Source organism: Pogona vitticeps, chromosome 2 (assembly GCF_051106095.1).
Source record: "Pogona vitticeps strain Pit_001003342236 chromosome 2, PviZW2.1, whole genome shotgun sequence".
NCBI classification, from domain to species: Eukaryota; Metazoa; Chordata; class Lepidosauria; order Squamata; family Agamidae; genus Pogona; species Pogona vitticeps.
Window position 1 is genome coordinate 230,172,539 of NC_135784.1, and position 24,519 is coordinate 230,197,057.

Below are 24,519 nucleotides of genomic sequence, written 5' to 3' on the forward strand. Positions count from 1 at the left end.
GACATAATAAAATATCACAACATTTAAACATTTAAAATGATGGTGTAATAATTGCCCGTAAGTGTGCAGTTTTACAGATATTTTCATGAATCCCTTTCTTAACAACATTATATACAGTTGGACCAGCTGTTTGGATTTTGTGTTGTTTTTTTTAACTTATTTTGCATTTTCTTTAATTGAGGTGAAATATAGTGATGACAAGCTTTTTGATCTCAATTTATTCCTGTTCCAGGGATATCTGATTAACTGGAATATAATATAACAAGAATAATCTTAGAACTGCAGAGCTGGAAGGGATCCTATGGATCATCTAGTCTGCTCCTTGTCAAGGAAGCACAGTGGGGAATCGAACTCCCAGTCTCTGGCTTCACAGCCAGATACCTTAACCACTGAGCTAGTTCATTAAAATATTGTTGCTAGTGTGGTATTATGTGGATTTCCATGTTCACAGTTTTCTTTCATGGCAATTTGGTGATTGTAAGTTCTTCTTCATAAAGCTGTATCATTCATTCTCCACATTCTGTTTCTAGTCCATGTTTAAACTTCCATAGGTTCTATGGCTTATCTCAGAATCAGAGATTTCCGCTATGAAAATTAGATATTGGTGAAAATCCCATTGCTTAGCATAGTAAGTCATGCTAGGGTAGCCCCATTGAATCAATGGGAATCTGGTGAATTAACAACTTGGTAGGTTCCATTTATTCAAATGGACCTACTCTAACTGTGCTAAAGAATATCACAGAGTAAAGACGATACCTGCATAGAAGCAAATTCCCATTGATGCAATGGCCTACACTAGTGCAATTTTTTATGCTAAGCTACAGGATTTAGTCTATTGCATTTTTGTACAGTTTATAATAGTTTTGCATTCTTCACAGCATTTCTCTATAATTCTTTCATCTTTACCAGCAGTTGAAGCATATTGTTTTGATGCTGATGTCTGCAGGATTTCTCTTTAATTGGATAAGGATTATTTTCTCATATCAGTTCAATTAGGTTGAAGCCAGGAACCATGGCAACTGATGAGGTTAAGTGTAGGAACAGAGGGAATTATACACTGAACAATTTTGTCTTTCCAGAATTCAGGACCATATAGGACTAGGGAGATCCCTCTCCAAATCTTACTTGTATGAGTACATGAAATTCACTGGGTGGTCACCAATTCAAATGAATGAAAGGTTGGATATAGGTCCCACTGAAACCAGATGCAGGAACTTAGAGGTCAAGTAGGAGAAGAGATGGATGGTAGAGAGACCGACATAGAGCAGTGGCAGGTGGGGGCACTTGAGTTTACTGATTCTATAGGCAAGTTACCTATGGAACTGCTGGGCTGCATCAGTTTATTTGGCCAGAGGATGACACTGTGTGTGGGTGCTGGATAGAAAGGAAGCAAAAGGACAGCCTTAAACTAGGGCAGACCTTATAATACCTTCCTGGAGCCCAAGTCTAACAAGACACATGGTTTCTCAGAAGACTTTGGGGAAATTGCATCCAAGAAGTCTTCTGGTGCCTGGAAATTCTGACCATCCAAAGCCCTGCTCTATCTTGGCCCACATTCCAAGCCAAAGACTGGCTGGGCCTAGGGGCAGCACCATTGCCTTAGAGGCTTACTTGATCTGCCTCCTTTTGCTAAACATAGTTGGTAATAACACATCAGACCAGCTAGCTAAATCAAAACACCATGTGACTAGGTTTGCCTTACTCGTACAATTTTTAATATAGGCTATGTGGAATGCATAGGGAGCTGGTGTGATGATTGTCCTCAAGAATAGAAACATGTTTTTGTAAAAGAAAATGGATGGTTGCAAAAATGCTGACTGGGTAATGTCAAATTGCAGAATTGTAAGGAGAACAAAAATATACCTTACTATCAATTACCTTCAAGATTGAAAATCACTTTTATTATCTTGGGATGCCTTAGTGCATTGCTATTCTTGATAAGAATTAAATTCAGCTGCTTTTGGTTATGCCATGAATTATTTTTATTATTATTTTTTGCAACAGGAAAATATTCGTGTGACCTACTGGAATGCTGGCACCAATTGTTGCTTCAATCTTAGTAGCAGAAGATTAATGACAAAACTGAGGAATTTCATGTGATATGGGAAGAATGTACCCCTTATCTTAGGAAAAGCAGAGATGTGCAATGGAAGGCGGGTGAAGTTTCTAGGGAGGTGTTGTGGGAGGTGAAATGTTACAGCAGGCCAACATGTTGTTTTTGTAGAATATTTACCAGTAATTAATCATTCAGCTGTGTGCACATGCATATCAAATATCTTTCCATCGGTTTTAAATAGGATAGAATATTTGGGGGGGGGGAGCAAATGTTTGACAGACTGTTTCTTACCCTTTGTTTTTTTCATTTGTGCTTATTCTAAAACTGCTCTTTGGAACAGGTAATATTTCTATCTTCCCTCTCAAGTCTCTTCTCTCAAATCACTTTATCATTAAGGATAATCCATTGAAGTTGGTTCTTTTATTCTTGCTCTATTTTGAATTGTACCTTTGCCCTTACATGATCCTGTGTTCACAGAGCATTTTTAGATTTAGATTAGGCATCCTTCAGTCTCGAGAGACTATGTATAGAGGACTTGGAACAGCATCTAGTGTGGCTGAGAAGGCCAATTCGAGAGTGACAATCTCTTCCACATTGAAGATAAATACAATATATTCCCTGTCCAGCTCCCTGTTTTTGCTGCTTTCGTGACTGTCTCTTTGTCTCGGCCTGCTGGACAAGGGTCTCTTTAAATTAGGAGAGGCCGTGATGCAACACCTGACTCCAGGCTGAATGCTCAGATGTCAGGGTTTCCCATCTGTTGAGGTCTATTCCTAAGGCCTTCAGATCCCGCTTGCAGATATCCTTGTATCGCAGCTGTGGTCTCCCTCTGGGGCGATTTCCCTGCACTAATTCTCCATACAGGAGATCTTTTGGAATCCGACCATCAGCCATTCTCATGACATGCCCAAGGCAATGCAGACGTCGCTGTTTCAGTAATATATACATGCTAAAAATTCCAGCTCATTCTAGGACTACTCTATTTGGAACTTTGTCCTGCCAGATGATACCAAAATGCATTGGAGACAACGCATATGGAAGGTGTTCTTTTCTTTACTTTACTTTACTTTCATTGAATTTATACCCCACCCCTGGTCATGTTACCAGATAGCCGGCATATAAATAGAATAAATAAATAAATAAATAAATAAAAATAAAAGTCTACTTGGGGTTCAGCTTCCTCTCCTGCTGTGCACAAAGGGTCCAGGACTCACTGCAGTACAGGAGTGTGCTCAGGACACAGGCTTGGTATGTGTCGTCAGCTTCTTATTGAGCCATGTGCAGTATTCTTTGCTGGTGGAAACTCTCTGAGGAATACCTTCAACAGTTGCTAAATTATCCATTATGAAGCCTGAAAGGTTATACATGTTTGGTGGTACAAACAAGGGAACAATCCTAGTACTCATCCAGTCATTGTTGCTAGCCATGGAACAGGTCTGGTTTATGGCTTATTTTCATTCTATTCTGAATGAGTACTGTGTTTACTTTCCATATGTTTAAGCTATGGTTAAAGGATCGTTTGCTGTATTTTTTGCATTTTATTCCAGTTAGCTTCACATGTATAAATTACCTGCATCCATGTGGATCTACACGTGTAGTAGATCACACTTGATGCTTTGGTTGAAGTTGAATCTGGTCCATAGGAGCTTATGCTGTATTAAACTCATTAGCCTTTAACAGTCTGCAAGGTTCTTTGTTGTTTTTGTTGTTACAGGCTAAGGTTCATCCTAGATGAGATACTGTTTTTAGACCATCATTTACAATCCAGCTTCTCAACCAATGAGGCCTTAACATGATTATCATTTGGAAATAAGTTTTAATGATTATAGTAATTTATAGTAAGGATTGTCGCTTCATTCCAAATGTTAATTTACTGTAAACTAGGGTGTGTATCTACCTACAAGAAGATACCCAACAGCTTTAGATCAAATGGTAGGAAAGGGTTAAATGCCTTTAGTCCAGCAAATCTACTTCTTCATAGTTGTTCACAACCTCCAGTTGCATTGTTGGGTTGGGCTGAGAGACGGGGCCTGATAACTTGGAAAAGTTATTTCTTGCTATCTGACTCTTGAGAGTCATCATTAGTAACCTTGGGGTGGGGTTCTGACCCATCTTCCAGCCCCAGTGAGAAGGTCTCAAGACTATAGTATTAAAATACTGTTTTTCTTCTGTTTATGCATCTCAAGTCTATTCTATATTTTTAAAGCCTTTCTAATGTAGCCAGCACCCCATTTTGAGACAGAGGGTGAACTTTAAACTTGACTACACATATTGCTTGCTGTCTTCGTTTATCCTGATCTGATACGAGCTGCTCTCAGAAACTGAAGTTCTACAGAAATCTAATGAGAACTGTAAAAGAAAAAAAATCTCCTCATGTTAAATATTAACTAGCAAGTATAGTTAGCCAATAACTTCTTCCTTATGCAAAATAAGGTATCAACATCCCAAATAATTTTTCAGGGAACAGGTTCAGGGAACAGGTTCAATCAGTGGACTCTTTCTAAAGCAAGTAAAATAGAGAACAGGATATACATATTCAAATATATGATAAAATGACGTCTGCTTTGAGATTTTTCTCTTCCGTCTCCAGTGGAGTCTTTACCTATGCATTTTATTAGGCATTCCTGTTTCAGACCTTAGAAACTACAAACTAAATGATTTCACTTGTCTAAACTTTGCAGCTAAATAGTATTTCCATAGAAGTAGGTGATCTCATTGCTGTCTGCTTTGAACCAGTCAAGTTAATTACCTGCACAGTATTGTTTGTGCTGGTCAGTGCTGGATAATTTCTTACCCTGTTCCACTTGAAGAGAGACATTGTTCCTTGTGCTGTTTTGCCAGTTCCTTGCTGGCTTTGTAGCAAGTCTGTGATGATGACCTCATGGGACTGAGCTACGAGCAAGTCTTAGAATTTAAGGCTGTCTTATTTACTATGGAAAGCAAAATGCAAAGGAAGCTACCATTGCAAGAGATGACGCACTAAGGATCTCTGGTTACTTTATGAACGTGCATATTCCCATAGCAAAAAGTAAATTAGTAATATAAATATTTCCTTTCCCAGAACAAGGAGATGATCCATCAAACTCAGTGTTGTATGTATGAGTGACCAGAGGAAGTGAATCACATGAAATTTATATTTCTTAGGAATCCTTATTGGTCACTATAAAATGTTGACTTAGGTCTCCTTCTTCTGGCTACTACCCTGCTTCCCTGAAAATATTTGCTCCAAAAATGCATTAGGGCTTATTTTCAGGGAAGTTTTATTTTTTTCATGTACGACAGTCTACATTTATTCAAGTACAGTCATGTCATCTTCTGGTTGCTGCACAATGGTGGAGGGCAGGCTTTCACTTAACTAGGGCTTATTTTGGGGGTAGGGCTTATATTACGAGCATCCTGAAAAATCCTACTAGGGCTTATTTTCAGGTTAGGTCTTATTTTTGGAAAACAGGGTATATATCTATAAAAACTAAATTGGCATGATTTAACTTCAGTGAACCATGAAACATTCAGCTGACACTTTGCAATATCAACAGGCACATACTGGTGGAACTGGCCAACTACTACCGCTGCAAAGAAGCTGAAGTTTATTTCAAACTGATATTCGACATACAAATCAAAGCTGTCCTCATCAATAATTAAGCATTAATAATTAACGAATGCAAACAGCAAAATACTTTACAGAAGCATTTTAATCTGTTCAGTTCCTCATTCCTCAGCATGCCTATTTTGTTGTTTCTCCTCTTTAGTTAGTTAATATCTAAGCCTTCGTCATCTCTGACACGCAGCTAAATTCCACAATGATCTTCAAAGAATGTGGCCTTCATAACAGATTTTTATTTTCTTTGTTCCTACAGCTTAGGACATTTGTTTTGTGTTTTTATATATCAAACGGAGGTTTTGTTGCAAAATCTGGTAAATCTCATGTCTTCTCAGCAAACCTCAAATGTTAAAATATCAGTCTTGCATTGTGTGATGGAACCATTCAAAAAGGAGTGTATACATCACACATCCAGAGTGAGGTGAGGAAAGCCTTGGAAGGAAGGAATGTTTAAACACTGTGAACCATGTGACAATAGATCTGTTTTGTTTTTTGTTTTTTAATCCTGAACCTTGGACATACTTTGTGGGTTATGCCAGTCATATAACCCTACCATTCAGGAAATCTCCCCCCCACACACACACACACACGTACAGTACATTTAACTACTGGTCCTGATTCAGTTAAAGTTACTTGTGACTTTCACACTGCAAGCAACAGATTCTGGCTGTGACTAGCATGTCTGTTTGCTTTTAATGAGACTAAGTAGCAACTAAGGAAAGCTCATGACATCATAACGTGTTAGTCATGGGGCTTGTCCGGATGGGTCATTGTACTTAGCTCAGAGGGATTTTTTTTTTGCCAATGATCTGATGATGCATGCTTCAATTCAGCAAGGCCCATCTCTTTTCTCCTGCCTTTTGTACTTGTTTGTTCTTTCTAGGAGGGTGGCATTATATTATTCTGGAATTTGATCTGGAGATGGATTTTAGCACTTATCAGTGCCTCCAACAGAGATTTCATTTCTGTGTCAGAGGCTTCCACTCAGAAACTTTTAATTAGCTCTAAAATTAGTCTTTAAAAATGGGGGGTGGGGAGAGGGAAATCACCTCCAGAAGTAAAGCTGTAGTGAAGAAGTGGATTTATAAGGAATTCTTTCCTGAGAAAACAAGAGAAGTAATTTCCCCCCCAAAGATGTAAGTTTTGCAGTGAAATATAATTGTGATTGTCAGGAAGCCCCAGTCATCTTTAGAATGAACCACAACCAACTGTGCTCATTTGCTGCAACAGACCGTGCCGCCAACCACTCCAGCGAGGAGAAGGGATGACGAGTCTCCCCACTTAGCTGCTGAGGGGTCAGCTGTGCAGGGATGTGGGCGCTGAACTACTTCTGCAATTGGTGCAATGGGAATGCTGCCCAGCCACGCACACCGCACAGTGACCAATTAGATCTGCCAGTTCAGGGGGAGGAACTGAATTTCCAGACACCTGTGGTGCTGATATTCATATTCGTATCCCCAGAAGTACGAGTATGAATATCTCATATCTACTAACAATCCATTAGAATTATCACAAATGTTGAGAACTACCCTGTTTCCCTGAAAATAAGACCTAACCTGAAAATAAGCCCTAGTATGATTTTTTCAGGATGATTGTAATATAAGATCTATCCCCAAAAATAAGCCCTAATTAAGTGAAACCCCACCATTGTGAAGCAACCATTGTGAAGCAACCAGAAGATGACATGACTGCATTTGAATAAACGTAGATGGTTGTACATGAAAAAAAAAATCCCCTGAAAATAAGCCCTACTGCTTTTTTGGAGCAAAAATTAATATATAAGACCCTGTCTTATTTTTGGGGAAACACAGTATTAGCCCAGCCCAATATGACTAACATGGATTTGTATATATATGTATGAATCTGTGTTAGTCAGAATAAAATTTTCCTAAGCAGCTGAGACTTATATTCTAATAAAGAATACTTTAAAGCTAGACTCTTTAGCTGCAGGCTGAATAGATATACAGATATACAGGCTGAATCCACAATGGAATTTCCCCACACTTTTGTCATTACATGGAGCACTATATAAGAAAAATAACACTGCATGACAAAGATGGCCTGGCCAGGCCAGGCTTATCATGAGGATCTGTGAGTTTATACCTCCTCCCCATACCACTATGGCAGCTGGACCTCTGCTGCTCCACCACCACTATCACTGCTCCCTGCTCCTCCCACCATTTCCTCTGTTGCTGCCAGCTCTGTGCTGCTCTAGGGCTGCCACAATTAGCAGATCTCTAGAGTTATCCGTCTCTGGAATACTTGGCTCCAATGGATCCTTAGAGCCACTGCTGCAACAGTGGCAGATAATTGTCCTATGATACACACAATTTCTCAAACCCCTCTCATCATGGCTTGTCTTCAAGGGTCCCTCAGACACAGGCATATCAAAGTTAGATGGCCTGTGGAGGACACTGCATGTTCTTGTCCTCTCCTCACCTCTCCCTCTTCCTCTTTATGCAGTGGTTAGGAGGAGAGCAGAGGTTCCAGCATTGCCACTGTCAATTCCTCTGGTAAGGAGTGTCACAGTGCAGTGGGAGCTGGATGTGCACCTGCAAAGAGGGATGTGTCAGGAGTGAGATAGTGGGGAATTGTTCCAAATTCTACAGTGTCTTTCTGAACACTTCTCCAGTCCCAGGCTGGCCAGTGCTGTTGTCATCACCCGGACAACTGAGCTGGATGAAGTGGAGGGGAAGAAGGAATTGTCCGCACATTCAGAGGGTGTGTGAGAGTACTGGATAGGATGGGGGGAGTCTTTGTTGATACTTTCTGCCATATGCTAAACATGGAGGCACTGTGTAAACTGTTCCTGGCTTGTGCATCATGTGTGAACATGGGTAAGATAGCAACACCATATTTTTGTGCTACTTCTGCGGGTTGATTTGTGCACTCATAATGCCTATTATGCAAGTACCCTGTATGAGCTGTTGGCAGAGCACAATGCTACGATGGGGTGTGCAAGAATTACATTATTCCAGTTTAATCTCGGCATAGCTGGCATTGATGTAGTGGGGCTAAAACTGGCTGATTATTAATGGCACAATCAATTTCAATGTTTTAATTGTGATTTAGCCAGCTGGATAGCTGAGTAGTTTAGGTACCAGAGATTGGTTGTTTGATTCCCCAGTGTACATCTAGAGAGAAGAGCCAGCCTGTGTAGCCATGGGCAAGCTGCACAGTCCCAAGGCACCCCCAAAAGAAGGGAATAGTAAACCACTCCTAAATATTCTCTACCTAGAAAATTGTGATTTGCTGTACGTCAGAATAGTTTTGACAACACATGGTTATTATTGATTACCTGTGATTTTGCATGTCACTTTCACTTGTTTCTGTTGGAATGACACATAGACTTTTTTTAAAAAGTTATGAACATTTGAGGGCTAATTTAAATATGATAACAATCATGTAGAAATAGCTTGAAACCATTTATCCATGGACATGGTTGAATTCCATATGAACCAATTCATGTTTGAAAAACCCTTAACCTACTTAACACTTGTGTATGGGTAATATCCACACTCTAGTATTGTGTGTATCTATTATGTGCCATCTTTTCCATATTTTCCTTTGGGTGGAGGGGGCATTCGTGTCATGGCACCATGTTTTATTCAGCAGAAGTTTTCATGGACTGCTGTGTACTTTACCAGATGCATGGATGATGTGTGTGCATCCATACATCCAATAAAGAGGTCTCCTGTACATAGAAATCTGTGCCAAATAAATCTTGTTGGTCTTTAAAATGATGCAAGATGTGTCACTGTTATTGCAGACTTGTTTCTATACATCTGTGTAAGGTAGCACGAGGCTGTTTTTTTTGTTTGTTTGTTTAAATAAACCCAAGCAAACAAATATACATGGAATATTTGCATACATGTGGATTGATTCTCCTGTGGTCCCCAATCTGGAAATAAATAGTACGTCCTGCTATTATTCTTGTATTTCTGATATATAAGCATCCTGTGGCTGGAATGTTTACAAGATCACATATTAAAAATGTGAGAATTATGTGCTTGTTTAAAGGTTCTCTGATTGCTAGTATTTCTGACATTTTGGCATTAAACTCCTGATGAGCTCATGTTTAATCAGGTACAAACTGTTTAATTATATGGTTTCAGATGTTCAGCTTGAACAATTAGACACGGTGATGCCGTCACCAACCTGAAGAGAAACCTGATAGCCTGACTGTCGTTGGCTAAATGTTTTCAATTCATATTAGACAAATGTTGCTTTTGTAGATAGCATGTAAGTGGTATTGCTTTGCCATGCCTGGAACAGGGAAGTCTCTGTTTGCCTTTACCAAGATCCTGAGATAAAGTTGTTCTTTTTTAGGCTACGTGCTTTGCTTTTGTTTTAAAATCCCTGCATGTTTGGAAACCTCAATTACACATTTTCTGCATTTTAAAATCCCTTGAAAGATTGCTTTTCTTCTTACTTGCACACAGGAGCTTTACTGTAAAGTAATTCAAAATGATAATTGCCTCCTCCTGTCATAGTCACTTTCCCCAGATTTGGCAAATGCTGAACTTTATCATGCTTTGTGGCATTGATTGTTTGAAGATTTTATCACTTTGGAGCAGTGTTTCCCAGCCTGAAGGTCCTGAACCCCAAGGTGGTCGCAATGTGTTTTCTTGAGGAGGGGTCCATTGGTTGCCTTATATGTGTTTTAAAGGTAAAGGTTCCCCTTGACATTTAGTCCAGTCGTGTCCGACTCTAGGACGCGGTGCTCATCTATGTTTCCAAGCCATAGAGCCAGCATTTGTCCGAAGACAGTTTCCGTGGTCACGTGGCCAGCATGACTAGACAAAAAACTCCATTACCTTTCCATCGAGGTGGTACCTATTTGTCTACTTGCATTTTTACATTCTTTTGGTTGCTGCTAGGTTGGCAGGAGATGGGACAAGCAACGGGAGCTCACTCAGTCACATGGATTCAATCTTACGACTGCTGGTCTTCTGACCCTGCAGCACAGAGGGTTCTGCGGTTTAACCCACAGCACCACCACATCCCCATCATATGTGTTGTAGCCCTTGTTAAATAATTTCTTCCTTGGCCTTTCAGAGGGAGATATTAATGTGTATGTTTATGGGGTGCGTGTCCCAGGTTGTGCAAACCTGTGTGTGTGTGTGTGTGTCTTAGGGCTGCAAGGACAACAGAAAAGGCTCCAGGCCTTGTGGCTTCCACATGACCATCCCTATAATCAGAACACCACTCTGGTTGATAATTTGAGGAAGCACACTGCCTTTGGCCTAAAGCAAAATCTCTCTGAGACCCTGTGGATTTTGTCTGGTCTTTCCTGCAGTCGAAAAACCTGTGAAGCAAAGGGTAGATGTTTCTTGATGAGGGAGACACACATACAGTATGGTGATTATGGGTAGGCAGGGTGGCCAAAAGAGAAGAGGACAATGCTCCTCTACTTTTCATTGTTGTGTAGAAAAAGACATTTCAGGAGCTGTGGCTCTGTCCTCTTTTTCATCAGGTCACTCTAACTGGGAGAGAGTTTCTAACTATTGCTATATTGTCTCCTCTTCAGTAATTACATGTTGGAAAGGTCTTTTGCTGTCACTGTGGTATTTCAAAATTGTAAACAGTGGTTTAAAAAACAGTTCCCTAGTTTAAACTGTGACATTCTTCTCAGAAATGATGCCATATTAAACCAGTTTACTTGGGAGACCACTGCCATTTTTATATTAGATTTGAGATGAAAGTGGAATTTGAAAAGTCACCAGTGCTTGTCATCTTCTGCTTTGATATACAGTACTTTGCACATATTCCTGTGGCTGGGCTGATACACAATTCTTTGCCCATTGTGTATTTTAGAAATAACAGTAGGAGCAGCAGCAAAACAGCTATTGTTGAGAATTCTAAACAAGGAAGAAAGTGATGGGCAAACAGAAGTGATTTTTCCCTAGATGGGGGGCATGTGGAGGTGGGGATGAAATGGGAATTCTATGGATCCATTAGTTCATTAGTATAACCTGCCCAGACAACATGATTGTCAGATGATACAAAAGTATATATAATGTGCATATAAATAAACAGTTCTACTGTGTGGCAAAAATACCTAAAACTTTAAATCTCTTATTTTTAGGAGGTGTTACCTGTGGACCTCGGTGCAAGTCCATTGGAAAAAGCAGCTGCAACAATTTAATAGTCACCAGCAATCCAATGATGGTTCAGAGACTGGGACCTTTATCTCCTCCTGCACAACAGGTCTCAACAGCATGCAACCAAATGAGCCCTAGCTTGCAAAGGGCTATGAATGACGAAAACCCAAATATACCTCCATCTGATACAAGGTCTTGAGTTATATTTCTTCTCTTTAATTTTACAGGAGTGTTTTTGTGCCAATCTCTTCGAAACATCCTTCCTGGTACATGTCTTTGAAATTTAGAGTGGAAGCTACAGCTCAGAAATCATTATGATATCAAACTTTTCCTCCTTCACCAATATCTTGTTTAGATCAGAGATATGTAATTGTTGTTGTTGTTTGTTGCTGATTTCTAACCTGATACCTTTGAGATTACTTCCAGCATGTGAGGGTTTTAATAACATGTTATATAAACCTTAAGTGAATTTTTATGAATATGTGTGGGCTATATGTGTGATCATCAGTGAGTGATTGAGATGTGCAGATTCGTATCTTGGACTAGAGGTTTCAGAATTCCTCAGGCAGCACAGATTTGCACATTAGTAGTGAGGGCATATTACCGCTATCTTGCAATCACTTGGTAGCACACAATGATATGTGAATGCAAGGTGACCAGTGTCAATCATTTACCCTCTGCTGCATCCTCCTGTACTACATCCCAGGTCTTTTAGGGGGCACAGGGGTTGTGGTGGTGGGGGAAGGGTAGCATCTTACATGTAATTTTTTTGTTCTTATGCAGTGTTACATGTTCCCTTTTTCTATATTGTTAATACATGTAGATCTAGTTTAACATACAGATGCTGAATATTCAAAGTCAATGGTCAACATCTGGACATTTGCTTTTAATCATCCATAATTAGTGGCTGAGTTCTGAGTATGCAAGTATGTCAGCTACCAAGAGCTAGAATTTGAGTTAAGACTTTATTTTGTTTCTATTTCTTTTCTTAATTACAGATCTCTTATGTCACGGGAATCTTTGGCATCCACCACCTTGAGCCTGTCAGAAAGCCAGTCAATACAGAGCATCAAACAAGAGTGGTTTCATGGCTATAGGATTTTTCCTTCTCCCAATCAAGGCTCCCAAAATGGCAGTGAGTTAGGTGATGTCATGAGTGTCACATCTGGGATGTCCATGTCAAACAATGTTTCTAGTTCATTACCCTCTTACCTATTTGGTGTGGAGACCAATCGTTCACCTTATCCTAGTCCTCACCATTCTTCAACCAGGTCTCATTCAGCCAAAAAGAGGGCCCTTTCCATCTCCCCTTTGTCTGATGGCATTGGCATTGACTTCAATACAATCATCCGTACATCCCCCACCTCTCTTGTTGCTTATATAAATGGTTCAAGGACATCTCCATCAAACATCTCCCCTCAACCTGAGGTCTATGGCCATTTCTTGGGAATAAGGGGAAGTTGTATCCCCCAGAGTTGCTCTATTCCAAATCCTCAAAAAAGGCCTCTGGTGGCTAATGGCAATGTCGCCCTTCCAGATTTCAGTGGAAATGGCAACACTGAACAACAGCGCATGCAGCACTTGGAACAAAACAGTTTACAGCCGGTGGTCACAACCAACATGGTGGTTCAACAAGGTATGTCTCTTTTAGACAACCAGTCCATGGGCATAATAAAGAATGGCCCTGTGGATGGATTTTCTGGGAATTCCAGTCACACACCCTCTGCTTCTCCACTGGTTCCTCCTGTACCAGATGGTCCACCACCTCCATACCATGCACATCAGCATGATCTCATAAACCATTCCAGCCAGCTTTCTTTATCATCATCTGTCCAAGGCCCCCTCTTAGATGAGGATGGTGAACTGGATGATTATAATAGCAAACACTACTGCCATTGGATAGACTGTAGTGCCACCTATGATCAGCAAGAAGAGCTTGTGCGTCATATAGAGAAAATTCACATAGACCAGAGGAAAGGAGAGGATTTCACGTGTTTTTGGGCTGGGTGCCCTCGAAGATACAAATCATTTAATGCTCGTTATAAACTTCTAATTCATATGAGGGTGCATTCAGGAGAGAAGCCAAACAAATGTACGGTAAGTCTAAAACTTGATAGGTTGATAAATACATGGTTTACAGTATATGAAAGACCTAGGAAAGTCATGTTTAACACTACTGTAGCATTTTGCTAGCAGATCTTGTGTTGTTTTTTAGAGAAAAATATTTATAACAAAATGAATATGAAGTACTGAATTAATAAACTTTTGATATGCATGGACAGAGAGACATGTTTTAATTGATTAAATGTTTTGTTAAATATTTTAATTTCAGGTATTTCAGCAAAGTTATAGGAAAGAATCCATCCTGTCCTTATTTTAGTTGCTTTGACATGATCTTTGAATGTAATGTTTTTGTTTTTTCTTGAAATGTTCCTTTGTGATTTAGATTTGACAACAGCTTTGAGCCACAACCTCTAAATATTTTGTATAGGAAAAGGTATTTTGTGTAGGAAAAGGTATTAGATGATGGCAGGCAGAAACTTGGGTAATGAGCAAGCATTTAGTTTCAGATTATTTCTAATACTCAGAAAATGAGTATGCAAATTGAATTTGAGTGTAAATTCCTTGGATTATGGATGGGGCATTTGTTAGTTTCACTTTCTAGCACATTTCATTTTTTTATAATTTTTTTTCATTGAATTTAGGAAGTATCTTGTAAAAATCAGCTGAACACATTTTTCAGACATTTGAAATGGCCAGGTTCAGTAGGCACAATTGTTGACAGAATATGGAGAAGCATGTTTGCAACATCTTGTCCTATAGCTATTTAAGATGAGGAATCTGTCAAAAATGTTTTGGACCTTTATGTTTTCAAATGCACATCAATGACATATATGAAGATTTTACTTTTTAAATGTTCAGTTGGATTAGATTTTAATTGAGTTGAATTATGTCTGAATAGCTTGAACTCAAATGAGGGCTGAATCCAAATAACTGAATCGGCATCTCAGTTGAATTGGAGGTCATTTGCGCAGCCTTGGTAGAAATATTTTTCTGGATACTGCTCAGTTGGGTAGAATGAACTTGCTCAGTTTTCTCCATATGGGACAGGGTTCCTTGCAGGTCATAAGTAAAGTACTTTATGGATATGCTTTATGCATACAACTGACACATAAGGAGAGGATTTTCATCATACTTCAAATAAATGCTGCTTTTTCCCCTCTCTCTATCTAAACTGCATGGCCAGAAAATAAACAAAAAAATTAAAAGGTTGCAGAAGTCATCAATTCATCAAAACATCTGGCAATAGAATGTAAGCAGAATGGTGATCCTTGTTGGATAGTAAATGTAAAATGTGAACAAAAACTATTTTTTTTATTTCTGATGGAAATTAATATTTAATGTACTTAGTGGTTAATTTAACATTTTCAGTTTAAATCTCTTTACAACAAATGTAAATTTTCACAGACTTTAGCTTAGGAGTGACAAGGCAATGCCCTCCAGATGCTGTTGGACTACAACTCCCATCAGCTTCAGCCAGCATACCAAATAGTGAGGCCTGATGAAAATTGTAGTCTCATGTCTGAAGAATTGCATGTTTTGCAATTCTGTTCTGAGACAGCCCATGCCAGAAAGGAGGTGGAGATGAACTCCTGCTGTGATGCTGGCAGAGCTGCTAAACCTGGTGGTGTGCTAGCCCCCAACTAGAACCGACTCAACCAACCAGTGGAAATTACAGTCTTGAGGATTTATCTTTCAGCAGTGGATTTGGTGAGGCTGCCTGAATGTGAGCTAGCAATTAGATTCAAGTAAACGTATGAGAGAAGAGCACACAGTTGGGGAAAATAAAAATGAATGTAAAATATCAGAAATGTTCTTACAGTAGCATCCCTGGAAGCATGACCGAAGCCCATCAACTGGGAGCTGTGCCAGTAATGTTACCTCCCCCCTTCTTCCCATGTAGGAAAGGAGTCAGTGAATTCCCAATATTAGGGAGACTCCATAACACACCCGTCTGACAAATGATGATGATGATGTTGTGGTGGTAGAGAACATGCAAAATTATGTACCGGTGCTACAGTGATGTCTGTGGTTACAGGCACTGTTAGTCCCCAGAATCCCTTCAGGGAACAGGCAATCTCTCTCTCTCTCTCTCTCTCTCTCTCTCTCTCTCTCTCTCTCTCTCTCTCTCTCTCTCTCTCTCTCTCTCTGTGAATGAGAGAGAGAGAGAGAGAGAGAAGGAAATGATATCATAGTCCTTGCTACTCAGAAAGTCCCTGATGCTTGGATCCAGTGAGCCCTGGCTGCACTGCAGCACTGCTAGATAACCAGCAGGTGTTTATGATGGGGTATGAGAGCAGAATGAATGTTGCCACCTGATAGTGCTATCAGTGGTATTGCCTCAACTTCTTGCCTTCTATTGGGAGAAGCTGGAGGCTCTGGTGACTGTCCTTTTGTGTTGCTGTGGAGTATTGCTTATGGGGTGGCTGGTTGTTATGTTCTCTGTAAACAGGATGTAAAATTGCAAGGGAAAGTAATCAAGAGTGTTTGGCCAACACAAAAGTCATATGATTTGCCTAGAGAATATGTATAAACATGTGGAGGGGAGAGGAGTGGGCAAATGATTCCCCTATGGGGGGGGGACTGCTCCTTGATGTTGGCAGAAAGTACTGAACTCTAGAATGCAAGAGAAGGAGCAGCCATTTTACAATGCATCTCTGCCCCAGCTCCTCCCATATTTCCCCACAACACCTTTGCTAGATTGGGTCTTCTCTGAACTGTATTGACTCAACCCCACTTTGGCTATTCCAGCAGCATATCTGGGTTTTCTTAAATGTATGTCATGTCCTACGTATCTTGAATTTCACTGGGGTATCAGACCTTCTTCAAAATCCCATAGCTGGCAGAAGTCGAGTGTAGGATTGTTATTTGGAGATTGGGGGCAGGGTATCACAGTCACAGTTAACCTTAAAGTATTTCCAAAAACACATAAATTACTGGCAAGCGTTAAGTAGAAAGTACAATGGAAAGGAGTGCACACAGAGAATATCTAAAAAATTGGATGAAAGTAATTAAAATACTTAAAGGCTGTTGTGCATTGATGGAGGTTATGTTTTAAATGGACACTTCTGGTTCGTAGCCCTTACTCGTACTTCTGTGTTTCTCAGCCAAGGTCCTTAAACTCTGAATCAGTTACCTAGACAGCGGAAATAAAGCAATTGAAGTATGCTAATATATAATTGTAGCCATGTTGATCTATGTTTAGCTCCAGTTTGTGCAGCACACATTGGTTGTTTCCAAGCCCTGTTGCAAGAAATAAACATTAAGTAAAGCAAGGCTGGAGAGCTCAGTGATTAGGTATCTATCTGGCTGTAGAGTGAGAGGTTGGGAGTTCAATTCCCCACTGTGCCTCCTGCGGGTAGAGCCAACCTGCGTGGTCCTGGGTAAGCAGGACATTCCTGGGGTTCTCCCAGAATAATGGAATGGTTAATCACTTATCTGTATTCTCTACCTGGAAAACCCCAAAAAGTGTCACCGTAAGTTAACATTGACCTGATGGCACATAATTATTATATTAAGACAAGGCTAACGATCCATTGAGCTCAGTGGAACATCAACGTCTTCTGAATATACAGGGGAGAGAGGCAACCTTGTGGAAACAGGCTCTGACACTAATCTACTCACATGCATGAGAATAATTGTAAAGAGCCTGTGTTTCCATGTGGTTGTGTAGTGCACATGTGCATTTGTTGAATGAATGTATAAACCTCTGCACACCTTTGGGAATTCAGTCTTTTTGGTAGGCTTCCAGTCATGGAGGAAAGCTTCTGTTATATGCCCGCAGGCACTTTCTTTTGGTCAGTGTTCTAAAACCTGGTGCTTGCTGAATATTTTGGAATTCAACACCCATCAATCCTGTCTATTACTGTCAGTGGTCAGGAGTGCTTGGAGTTGTAATTCACAATGAATGGAGGGCCAGAGAAGGCTGGTTCAGAAGTTCTTCTTAAAGATATGCATGTATTGGAAGGGATGAGCTTGATTCTCCACCCTCCATTATCTTGTCCACAGAAGTGTTTAGGATTTATGTCATGACCTATTTTGAGACTTTAAAATTGTTCATTCCTCAGCATTGAAAAAAAGTGGAGGGAGTTTGTACTATACTGAAAGCCTATTTGTTTGCCTAAGGTGCCTTATTGTACATAATGCTTGGTGCCTAGTATTATCTTCAAACTTCATTTTTAACAAAATTGGATGCTAGCATCAGTTCCTGGGAGAAATGAAGAAAATATTATGGTGATGTGTTTACTTCAGTGAGAACCTGCCTTTATATACAAAAACTGTTTAGGAATTCCTGCTTAGCTGGACATTCCCACTGCACACAGATACTTTTTGTTCAAAGGAATGACTTGTTTAGGTGTAGAAAACACTGAGGGTATAATATACATATTAACAAGATAGCATTTTAAGACTCAACCAAACATTACTTTAAGTGTGGTGAGCAACCACAGCTGTTTAAAAAAACATTGATACCCAAGGGGGGCACTTGAAATTTTTGTTAGGGCTGTACTTGGTGGGAATAAGTTGCTGAACCTTTCATTTCTTAGCCACAATTGTGACAGGAGTCCCTCCTGCCATGCAGCAGTTTATTGTTGGGTGACCATGGGTGACAAAGGGAGCTTTATCCTCCAAACACAGATTGGCATGTGAGGGGAGGTGGGTGGATTTTTATTGAAATGGTAACTAGTGAGAGAAAGGTGAAATCTCTTCTCCTTTCATGCTGCAACTGTTAGCAAAACTGCAGGGATGGTATAGCACCACATTTATTTTAACCCATTCAATCAGTGGTACAATGGTGCCTGGCAAGACGCTTACCCCGCATGACATCGAAATCGCTTGACAATGACATTTTTGCGATCGCTATTGCGGAAATCCGCTTTATGTTGATTAGGAGCCTGCTTCACGAACAGTTTGTTCGCAAAATGATGTTTTTTCTGGCTCTACAAAATGGCTTCCCTCCGCAAAATGGCTTCCCTCCCTTCTCAAAATGGCTGCTTTCCAGACAGAAGATTTGCATTACAATGATTTTTAACAGCTGATCGGTGGTTCTCTATGGGCAATCTTCACTGGACAATGAGGTATTTTCCCCATTGGAACGCATTGACCAGTTTTCAATGCATTCCAATGGGGATTTTTTTCGCTTGACGATGATTTCGCTTAACAGCGATTTTGCTGGAACGCATTATCATCGTCAAGCGGGGCACCACTGTATATCTTTTTTGACCATTAAGATATACAGTGGTGCCTCGTTTAACGAGTGCCCCGGTTAACGATGAATTTGCATAGCGATGGCAAAAAAGCAATCTCTTTTGCCATCGCTTTGCGATGTTGCCTATGGGGAAAAATCGCTTTGCGATGTTTTCCCCACGGGCCCCATTTTCCCCCAGCTGAGTGGCGGGAGCCTCCAAAGGACCGCTCCCGCTGCTCAGCTGGGGGAAAATGCCGGTGGTAGCCTCGGAAGGACCCTTCCGAAGGGTCGTTCCAAGGCCACCGCCGGGATTCCCCTTCGGAGGGGGCATTTTCCCCTAGCTGAGCGGGAGCCCCGCTGCTCAGCTGGGGGAAAATGCCGGCGGTAGCCTCGGAAGGACCCTTCCGAAGGGTCGTTCCAAGGCCACCGCCGGGATTCCCCTTCGGAGGGGGCATTTTCCCCTAGCTGAGTGGGAGCCCCGCTGCTCAGCTGGGGGAAAATGCCGGTGTTAGCCTCGGAAGGACCCTTCCGAAGGGTCCTTCCGAGGCCACCGCCGGGATTCCCCTTCGGATGCCTAAAAGGCATCCGGACCCCCGCCGCTGCCGCCGCCGCTTGTATCCGCCCCGCGGCCGGCTACCCCCGCCATGGTCGGACTCTCAGGAGTCCGACCATGGATGGGGTAGCCGGCCGCAACGCGGATCCAAGCCGCCGCGGCAGGGGTCTGGATGCCTATCAGGCATCCGGGGCTAGGATCTGCCCCCTGGCCGGTTCCCCTTCCATGGTCGGACTCTCAGGAGTCCGGCCATGAATGGGGTAACCGGCCGGGAGGCGGATCCAAGCCCCACCGCCACCGCCGCCGCTTGGAACCGCCCCCCGGCCGGTTCCCCTTGCATGGTCGGATCCGACCGTGCAAGGGGAACCGGCCGGGGGCCGGATCCAAGCAGCGGCGGCGGCGGTAGGAGCATGGATCCGGCCCCCAGCCGGTTCCCCTTGCATGGTCAGATCAGACCAAGCAAGGGGAACCGGCCGGGGGCCGGATCAAAGCCCCTACCGCCGCCGCCGCTTGGATTCGCCCCCCGGCCGGTTCCCCTTGCTTGGTCAGATCAGACCAAGCAAGGGGAACCGGCCGGGGGCCGGATCCAAGCGGCGGCGGCGGTGGTAGGAGCTTTGATCCGGCCCCCAGCCGGTTCCCCTTGCATGGTCAGATCAGACCAAGCAAGGGGAACCGGCCGGGGGCCGGATCAAAGCCCCTACCGCCGCCGCCGCTTGGATTCGCCCCCCGGCCAGTTCCCCTTGCATGGTCAGATCAGACCAAGCAAGGGGAACCGGCCGGGGGCCAGATCCAAGCGGCGGCGGTGGTGGTAGGAGCTTTGATCCGGCCCCCAGCCGGTTCCCCTTGCATGGTCAGATCAGACCAAGCAAGGGGAACCGGCCGGGGGCCGGATCAAAGCCCCTACCGCCGCCGCCGCTTGGATTCGCCCCCCCCGGCCGGTTCCCCTTGCTTGGTCAGATCAGACCAAGCAAGGGGAACCGGCCGGGGGCCGGATCAAAGCCCCTACCGCCGCCGCCGCTTGGATTTGCCCCCCGGCCAGTTCCCCTTGCTTGGTCAGATCAGACCAAGCAAGGGGAACCGGCCGGGGGCCGGATCCAAGTGGCGGCGGGGGCAGGGGGGTTCCGAATGGCTTCCAGTGCTTCGCCTGGAAGCCATTCGGACACCCCCTACCCTGTCCCCGCCGCCGCTGAGAGCCTTCCGAGCTCTCAAAGGGCTTTCTCCAATGTGTGGTGGGGAAGCCCTTTGAGAGCTCGGAAGGCAAATGTCGGCGGTCGGCGGTGGCTTTGGGATCCATCCAAAGCCACCGCCGACTGCCGATATTTTCCCCCAGCTGAGCGGCGGGGCTTTGAAGCTCCCGCCACTCAGCTGGGGGAAAATGCCATTTTCGGTCAGCTGGTCGGCGGTTCTAAAATGGCCGACCGGCTGTGCTGCCTCGCTTTAGAGGCACCGAAAATGGCCGCCCCTATGGAGGAACATCGCTGAACGGTGAGTTTATCCTCCATAGGAACACATTAAATAAAGTTTAATGTGTTCCTATGGCTTTTTTAATTCCGTTCAGCGATGTTTTCGCATAGCGACGATTAATCCGGAACAGATTAACGTCGCTATGCGAGGCACCACTGTATAGTATCTATAAGATGGTGGTGGTGTTGGGTGTGGCGGCGGCGACGACGACATCGTCATTGATGATGATGATGATGATGATGATGACAACGATGATGACGACGACAACAACAATTATGATGATGATGATGACGATGATGACGACGACAATAATAATAATAATAATAATAATAATAATAATAATAATAATAATAATAATAATAATAATAATAATAATAATAATAATAATAATAATAATAATAATAATAATAATAATAATAATAAACAACTCTCCATGGGCACAGGCCTTGTTGAGGCAGAGGGACTTGCATGTGTCTGTGAGACTGAGATATATGCTTGTGGTAGTGTTGCTACCTGAAGGGTCTCTCAAGAGATTCTCAGATGTGAAGCCAGACAAACAGGGGAAACAAACAGAAATCCATACCAGATTGGTTGTCACTCAGGTCAACAAAGACTGTGTCAAATGCTAGACACATCTCAACATCTAATACCAAATGGGCTACAGGGCTTAGCAGACCCTGTTGAGGAACCAGGACAGGCTGCTGCAAAGCTATTGGAACAACGTAAACACAAAACTTGGACTCCTGCCGAAAACTGAGAAATTATGGAATGTTATTACAAGGAAAACCCAACAACCTGTGGTTTTTGAAAAAGAATGATGGAAATTTGGAAAAGGAAACACCCCAAGTGGTGACATAACTGAACAATAATTAATGGACCAGAGAAGGTTTATCATCCAGAGTAAAATGTTTTCAGAATTAAAATTGCAAAAACTAGAAAAGGTGGTAAAAGAAAAATCAACACAGAACAATGACCATGGTATAGAAGACAAATGGATGGTAGAGGCAGGTGCAGCTGTGGAAGAAAATGTATCATTAGGGGAACAACTTATGGAACAGCCCAGAAAGTATGAGTTGACAGAACGGCAGACATCACTGAAGGAAAAAATAGTAACCCATATTGGCCAGAACACAGAAAGACAAAGGCTCCCCATTTTACATCAATTATAAAGTAAACCAGTAAAAGATCTACTGACAGATGCAAATGTAGTAATCAAAACAATTCCAACAAACACACGAGAGGAAATAAACCAGCTCATGTGTAGCACAGCTATCATAATAACCATGGAACTTAATTACAATCTGCAAAAAGACCAGAAAACTCCTGGCACTTCAAAATGGAAAATTTGGCTGGAAAGAAAAATAAACAAATTACATTCAGACATTAGCAATTTAAAACACTTAAAATATTCAAAACTTAAAAATGAAAAAGTTAAAGCCAAACTATATAAAAATATGACCTAGAAAGGAAAACAATTGTTGAAATTATGGAAGAATTAAAACAACAGATGACAACTACAGTAAAGAAAAGATATGATGTATACTTGAAACAATATAGAGAAAATGCACAGTTTCAAAATAACAAATGATTATTCTGTAAATTACTAGGAGAAAAATGCAGAGCAAAAGAAATTAGGCCCATGTAAAGATGTTCTGAAGATGTTATAAAATTTTGTGAAGAAATTTGGGAAAGCCCAGCCGGACATAATAAAAATGCCACATGGATTAAAGACATTTGTAAAGAAACTTGAGGAAATCATATGGATGATACTGTAATAACAACTGAAATGATTAAGAGGCAAATAAAGTCTGTGAAAAACTGTAGTTTACCTGGTCCGGATGAGCTGCATGGATTTTGGTTAAAGCATTTAACAAGTCTCCATCAAAATACAGCAGTGCAATTTAACTAATTACTTCAAAATTCTACAACTGAAGACTGGATGACAACAGGCCGCACATTTCTGATAATAAAAGATCATAACAAGGGCAATGAACCCAGTAATTATAGACCAATTACATGCCTTCCAACAGTGTTCAGGCTCCTCACAGGAGTACTAGCAAGATCAACATATAATTACTTATTTGAAAACTCCCTATACTCAACTGAACAGAAAGGGAAGTTTAAAAAGTCAAGAGGCACAAAAGATCAGCTACTTACAGTGGTGCCTCACAAGACGATTGCCTCACGGGACGATTAATCCGCAAGACGCTTAATTTTTGCGATCGCTGTTGCGTTTTACAAGATGATGGTTTCCTATGGACGATTTTTGCAAGACAACGATTTTTCCATTGGAACGCACTAAATAGATTTCAATGCATTCCAATGGGGAAGCGCGTTTTGCAAGACGATGTTTTCGCAAGACAGTGTTTTTCGCGGAACGAATTAACATTGTCTTGCGAGGCACCACTGTATTCATACAATGATACTAAATAATGCAAAACAACAAGGAGAACACAAAAAACAAATCTTAACATGGCCTGGATAGACTATAAAAGGCATTTCACTCATTGCCATGCACCTGGATTAACACCTGCCTAAATTTTTTGGATATTAGTAAAAATATTCAGAAGTTCCTCAAGAAAAACATGGAAAAATGGAAAACTGGCTTATAGGAGCCTCGTGGCGCAGTGGTTAAACTGCTGTACTGCAGCCAAAACTGTGCTCATGACCTGGCGTTCAGTCCCCGGTAGCCGGCTCAAGGTTGACTCAGCCTTCTATCCTTCTGAGGTCAGTAAAATGAATACTCAGCTTGCTGGGGAGGCAGTGTGTAGCCTGCATAATTAACTTGTAAACTGCCCAGAGAGTGCTTGAAGTGCTATGGGGCGGTATATAAGCAGCACACTTTATGGCAGTGGTCGGGAAACAGGTAAATTACCCCAAATGGGATAAAAATGAAAATCCTGGGGGTAATGAGCAGAGCGCTACCCCCATCCACCTCACTCCCACCCCTTGCAGCCGAACCTCAAACTGGAAGCCATCTCTCCCTGCTACCTTCTTTGATTGCGGCACTTGTAATTCTGTTCTTTCAGAGATAAGGCTGCTTAATTGGTTACAGCTGTAGAACAGCCCCGGGCAGTCAATCCGGCTTGTGAATGACTGCCTCCACCGGAGGTGACTGCAAACAGGAGGAGGGAAAGCTGCAATTAAGGAGAGAAGGAAGGTGCAAGAGAGCGACGGGTGACTTCATCAGCTTGTTTAAATGTATGTAGAACATGGAGGGAGGGTGGATGTGTGTGTGTGTGTATGAGAGAGAAAGAGAGAGAGAGAGAGAGAAAGACTCAAAACTATGAAAAAAGGAACAGGCAAACAGGACAGAAGGCTTGAATTTAGGGGGAAAAGGTTGTTCAAATGTAATGAGAGGAAATGGACATACTGAACTGAAGCAACTAATTGTTGAAAATTGAGGGAGGAAGGGTTTGTGCGTGTGTGTCTGTGTGTGTGAGAGAGACTTGACTCTTTCATAAAACCATGAAAAAAGGAACATTCTAAAATGTA

At 42.0% G+C, this 24,519-nt stretch overlaps 1 protein-coding gene across 6 annotated transcripts in view; it reads left to right on the forward strand.

The window, feature by feature from the left end:
• GLIS3 (GLIS family zinc finger 3) overlaps positions 1–24,519 on the forward strand; it is a 242,632-nt gene that overhangs the window by 61,903 nt on the left and 156,210 nt on the right. For all 6 annotated transcript variants that reach the window (XR_012084315.2, XR_012084316.2, XM_072992156.2 and 3 more), the window contains exons 5-6: positions 11,746–11,953; positions 12,760–13,858. Coding sequence is in view for 4 of the 6 variants with exons in the window: in XM_072992156.2 (XP_072848257.2) it covers positions 11,746–11,953; positions 12,760–13,858 (1,307 nt within the window). In the remaining 2 variants the exon portion in view is untranslated. The remainder of the gene's footprint in view (positions 1–11,745; positions 11,954–12,759; positions 13,859–24,519) is intronic.